The sequence below is a fragment of the Pelophylax lessonae genome (assembly GCF_965119305.1).
Source record: "Pelophylax lessonae genome assembly, chromosome: 3".
Classification (NCBI taxonomy): Eukaryota; Metazoa; Chordata; class Amphibia; order Anura; family Ranidae; genus Pelophylax; species Pelophylax lessonae.
In genome coordinates this window covers 247,220,019-247,226,018 of record NC_138770.1, presented here as the reverse complement: position 1 = coordinate 247,226,018, position 6,000 = coordinate 247,220,019, and the positions used below count along the sequence as shown (strand labels likewise).

Genomic DNA, 6,000 nt, shown 5'->3' with positions numbered 1-6,000 from the left:
ATATTACACTAAGATTAGAATATTAATATATTGAAATGCATGGCTGAAAAAAAACTACAATAATATTCACTTAACCAAAAAAAAACTGACATTTACAATTAAGGAAACTCTTCAAACTAATTTTAATTGTAATATTTAATATAACCTAAAACAGGGGGATGCTTAACTTAGGCAGGCATTAGGAGTAAAAAAAAAAAAAATAGCTGTAAAAAGCAGTTCCTGCTACAATGTGCTGTTGTGTTCAAAGTAAGGCTAGATTCACACTTGAGCATAGGGCATTCAGGTGAATTGTGAAAGGCTTTTTTTGTGCATTTTGGGATGTGAAAAAGCAGTACAGGAGCTTCTCTACAGCATGATTGTGCATTTCTGGCCCCACACACTTATGAGAGGGCCTGAAAAAACGCACTGTTGTCAGGTGCTCCCATTGAAGTCTATAGGCCTAAAAATACTCAAATGAATCTTCTGTACTTGTTCAACAATTGGGTGCATAAGAACTCGAGCTGCAAAACACTCATGTGTGAATGGGGGCCTAAAAGGAAGATAGTGATGACACCGGCACTAACAAAGAAGGTAAATTACCAGATATTCTGTTTTCAATTCATGACTTGGAACCGGAAATTTGCAAAACTTGCTAATAGCTATTGTAACTGTATGCTCACATTATCCGTCTACTGTAATTCCCCAATGCTTGATTGATCAAGATTACAACTTTAGAGCTAGGGTTTGTTTTAACATCAAGTAAACAGCCTTTCCTTTTGTACATACTGTATAGCAAACAATTCACCTTTATATTCTACAGAAAGAACTGATTGCTATCTACAGAGAACAACTGTATGCAAATAAAAGTGGTTAAGCCTGCTGAAAAATTACTAAGCTGCCACGATAAAACCGGTTCTCTGTCACCAGTTAAAACATTTTAACATCAGATCTATAATGTTCAGTTACAATTTACATAGAGCTATTTCTTGTACAGTGGACCCATACATGTACCGTACATTATACATACTGTACATATAATACAAATAAAAATAAAACTCCTAGTTATCCTAATATATGAAAAGATTTATGTTCTACTAGTCTTACTGAATAAACAATGTTTGTTACTCTAAAGGGAATGCAAGTTAAACCCTCTTCATAAACCTCATCCATGGCACTCCACCAGAAAAAACACCCATAAGCTGCCAGTTGGAAAATATAATGGTTAAGTGGAACTGAATGTCCAAAATCACCCTGGCCTTTTAGTTACATGGTGCAAAAAACAGTTACTCATGCAAATTAGATATTAGTTTTTAGGGCAAACGGGCCAAAATAAACTAAATTCTCACTGGTACACTGCTTTGCTGCTTTAAAACTAGGGCCAGTTTATATTTCTAAAACTGGATGAACTGGCATTACCAAAATATTCATGTAATTTTAGGTGTGACTTGTTATAACCACTTGCTTAGCAAACCCAATGTAGACACAGATCAAGCTTTGGTATTCAATGCATTGCTTTTTCAATCATATCTAAAACTGGATAAACCACGTTATCAAAATATTCATGTAACTTTAGGTGTGATACACAGATCAAGCTTTGGTATAAAATAAAAAGACTGTATAACTAATCAGTTGCCAAAAACCTTACAAGGGTTTTATCTTAGATCATCAAGGTGACTTTATCAAGGTGGCTTTCACTAAAACCATTCACCAAATAATAAGCTAGATATTGACAATACTTTCCCTTGATGCACAATTAAAACGGAGTGGTTAGAAATACATTGTGTGATTGATGCAATTAATGCAGCTCCGCCCACTTGAGTTGAAGGCAGTGCAAATTACCTAGTGATGGATACCCAAGTACTGAAATGATTGTAAATAAGCAATTGTAAGTAACAGTATGTACCTGCAGTGTCAACAAAAATTAGAATGTATAGGTTTAAAATGAATTGTGCAAAATTGCATGTTTACAACTACCAACTGTATACTTCTAAGAGCCGGTTCACACTGGGGCGACCTGTCAGGCGACCTGGTCGCCGTAGGTCGCCTGCCATAGAGAAGCTGTGGACCCGTTCTAATAGGAGCGACACAAGTCGCTCCGACTTAGAAAAAGGGTCCGGAGCTTCTTTTGGGCGACCCGGAGCGACCTGCATTGACTTCAATTTTATGAAGTCCGTGCCGGCCGCTCCTAGGTCGCGGTGCGAGCTGCGACTTCACAGGTCGCCCGGCAAAGTCGGCTCGCCCCAGTGTGAACGGGGTCTAAACATTAACATAAATTAAAAATATATACACAGGCCTATATTTTCTTCTCAAGGAATCTTGCATATTTACATCCCTGCCAAAATGAAATTTAAAAATATAACTAAAATATATACACATATTTTTGAAGATGGCACCCCTTCAGTCAAAGGGATTCTGATAGGACATCTGAATAATTATATAAGTTATCTAAATATGTTTATTAACACAGGAAATAAATGTAAACAAAAATATAGATGAGATACACCAGTAGGCGAGAGACTTCAGGTTTCCTCTTCATCTACAAGCAAAGGTTCCACTTCCAGGGCCAACAAGTTGGACTGTCTTGTCTTGTGCTTTCGATATAAAATGAACTGTGCAGTCATCTGCTCGTTGTTGAGGAAAGTACTCTGTATACATTCACACAAGAAGTTCTGTATTAAAAAGAACCTACACTTAAGTTCACCCTACATTATGAGGAGAGATCTCACGAAATTATGAGGAGAGATCTCACGAACAACCAACAGTGATGTGAAATTGGAGGAGGCAGGTCAGAACATAAAGTGATTGTAAAGTTCGTTTTTTCCCCCAATAAAAATAACAAACATGGTATACTTGCTTGCTGTTGCAGTAGATTTGCACAGAGCAGCCTGGATCCTCCTCTTCATGGGTCCCTCTTCTGTGATCCTGGCCCCTCCCTCCTGTTGAGTGCCCCCACAGTAAGCAGCTTACTATGGCGGCACCCGAGCCGAGTCACAGCTCTGTGTGCCCATTCGGACACGGAGCACCCGAACCAGACCCACCTACTTCTCTCTCCTGATTGGCTGGCTGACTTTGATTGACAGCAGAGGGGAGTCAATGGTGCTACTGCTGTGTCTCAGTCAATCAGGAGGAAGAATCTCGGAAAGGCTGAGATACTCATGGGCATCGCTGGACAGAGGGGGACCTCAGGTACGTGTTAGGGGCTTCTGGGGAGGCTGCTTCACACAGAAGGCTTTTGATCTTAATGCATTAAGATAAAAAACCTTTTGACTTTACAACTGCTTTAAAGTGGAACTTTAGTCAGAAAATGATGTCCTGATTGATCACTTCAGTGTGGCCCCTTTTGCAGGTATAGCTATCTAAAACATTAAAAATAGGTGCCTATACTGTTTAAAATCGAGTAATACACTGTCTCACCCTGCTCTGCACATGCTCAGTTGCTCTCTTTTATAGGCAGTGCCAAATTTGTAGAGTTAGTTTCCTCGATTAAAGACAGCTCAGCCCAATCAGCTGAGAGCACTGATTGGGAGCCAGTCGGCCTCTGATTTTCCAGTATTCATGTCCAACAGAAGCCAGCCAAACTGCCAGCTTCTGTTGGACCCACTTCCATACACACGGGTCGAATGTTGGCCGGCCAAGGTCGCCCAACATTCAGCCCGTGTGTACTAGGCTTTAAAGTGGAATTAACCCTCCTATCGTTTACAGCCAAGGAAGCTGCTTCAGTTTGATCTGAAACCGCCATGGCGCTGCACATGATCAGTTAGGACACCAGCCATTTGATTCTTTCAGTTTTGTTGAGGACACAAATTACATTCCATGGAATGAAAATCGATATGTTTAGTCGTGCTTTAGGATTTGCTGCTGTTCAGGGGCTCTGGGCTTCCAGCAAGAAGAAACTGGAGCAATACTGGAGGCAATTTACAGCACACACGAATTTTTGTAGCATAATTTTTAACGTGTAATGTATATTGCTTGCTAAAAGAATGTTATTTTTTTTTAATCAAGTGGTTATAGGTAAAGTTTCGCTTTAAAATGTAACTAAACCCAGGACCCTGCATTCACTATATCTGGTCTCACACAGTGCATGGAAATGCAACTAATTTAGTAAAACTAAATGGCTAAATACCTTTTCTCATCAGCAGTATAAAGCAACCTTGTGACTTCTATCAGTTCCTGCTAAAGCTTGTAAGAGGAGATTTCCTACTTCATTTGCTGTCCTATCAGGATCTAGGACCCCTGACCTGTCTGGACAGTGCTGATCACATGCACTCCCCCAAGAAAAAAAAAAAAAAAAAAACCTCTCAAGCAATAGACACCAAACTGAGCATTTGCAGCCTGACTCCAAAGGCTCCGTCCTATCCGGACATGTTCTAGAGTCAGTGGAAGAAGGGGGAGGATCTGTGCATACAGGATCAAGCTGCCTTTTTACACAATGCAGAGGATTTATCCCTTAGGTTCTACAGTGTGTATAACAAGCATGCTTTACTGCATATACACACTGATTTTACTGTTGTGGGTTTAACAACACTTTAAGTCAAGTTTCAAGTAACTGCCCTGGTTTTGTTGATTCTGTGTCTTTCTAAAACTGAAGTATTTTCATGATCATTAAAAATACCAGTCAGTACATATTAGCTGCATGCTCAAAGGGGAGAGGAGGCTGATGACATGCCGTTGACCATGCTAGCTTAGGATCAACACCACCTAGAAAGACAGGACAAAGTGGACCTTGTTTTCTGGATGACTACAGCAACTCTTAAAATGTTTGGATGGACCTCTTTAAAAAAGAGGCATCTTTGTTGCCTATATTTAACCAGAGGTCATTGATGCCTAGTTGCTCTAACCAAGTTTAGCAGTGTCTTAAAAAAAAAAAAAACACACAAACACACATGCACATCAAAGGCTTATATTTATGGCACCATTTTACAATGCCAATTCCAAAAAAAAAAAAAAAAAAGCTGGGACGCTGTGAAAAATTTACATAAAAACCGAATGCGATGCTTTGCAAATCTCAAACTCTTATTTTATTCACAACAGAAAACATATCAAAATGTTAAAACTAAGAAAACGTACCATAAAAAAGGTAATTTTGAAACTGATGGCAGCAGCACATCTAAAGGCCCATACACACGAGTCGAAATTCGGCCGGGAATTTTCGTCCGACGACCCATCTGCCGATTTTCGGCTTGTTAGTATGATGCTTCAGACAACCGACTCCGACTTTTCGGCCGAAAAAAATCTGGTGTGCTGACTATTAAATTTTTGTCCTCCGTCAAAACACGTCCGATTTTCGTGCAGTCAGTACAGATTTCGACAGGGAAAAATCTTATGAGCAAGACTGGGCATGCTCAGAGAAGAAAGAACACAAAGAAAGCAATCCAACACATGACATCACTTCTGAAGTAGAATTTTGTCGTGCGGGAAAATTCGTGTGCAGTCTAGGCACATTCCAACCAACAAAACACCACTCTGGACAAAAGACGGACGACCGGTCGGCGGAAATTCGTTGCGTGTGTACTAGGCTTTAAAGAATTGGGACAGGGAAGTAAAAAAAGCTGGCAAAGTAAGGAGGTACTAACAAGGAAGAACTGGAAGAACAATTCACAACTAGTCAGGTTAGCTGACAACAGGTCAGTAACATGAGCAGGTATAAAAGATGGACAAAGGTTCAACATCTGTAGAGTTGCATCTAAAAAAATGTTGGCAAATTTCAGAGCAATGTTTCTCAATGTAAAATTGCAAACACTTTAAACCCATCATCATCTACTGTACATAATATCAAACAATTCAGAGAATCTGGAGAAATCTGTGTGTGCAAGGGACAAGGTGGAAACGCAGTACTGGATTCTCATGATCTTTGGGCCCTTAGACTGCACTACATTAAAAACAAGCATGATTCTGTGATGAACATCACTGCTTGGGCTCAGAAATACTTCCCAAAATCACTCTGAACACAGCTTACCATGCCATCTAAAAATGCAGGTAAAGCTTTATCAAGCAAACAATAAATTGTATATTTAACAGACA

At 39.7% G+C, this 6,000-nt stretch overlaps 1 protein-coding gene across 1 annotated transcript in view; it reads right to left on the bottom strand.

Annotated features, from left to right (window-relative positions):
- Positions 1-2,394: 2,394 nt before the first annotated feature.
- LOC309551393 (lysosomal amino acid transporter 1 homolog) overlaps positions 2,395-6,000 on the bottom strand; it is a 44,658-nt gene continuing 41,052 nt past the window's right edge. Inside the window, exon 7 of the mRNA XM_082251967.1 lies at positions 2,395-2,600. Within this exon, the coding sequence (XP_082108093.1) occupies positions 2,499-2,600 (102 nt within the window). The 3' untranslated portion in view covers positions 2,395-2,498. The remainder of the gene's footprint in view (positions 2,601-6,000) is intronic.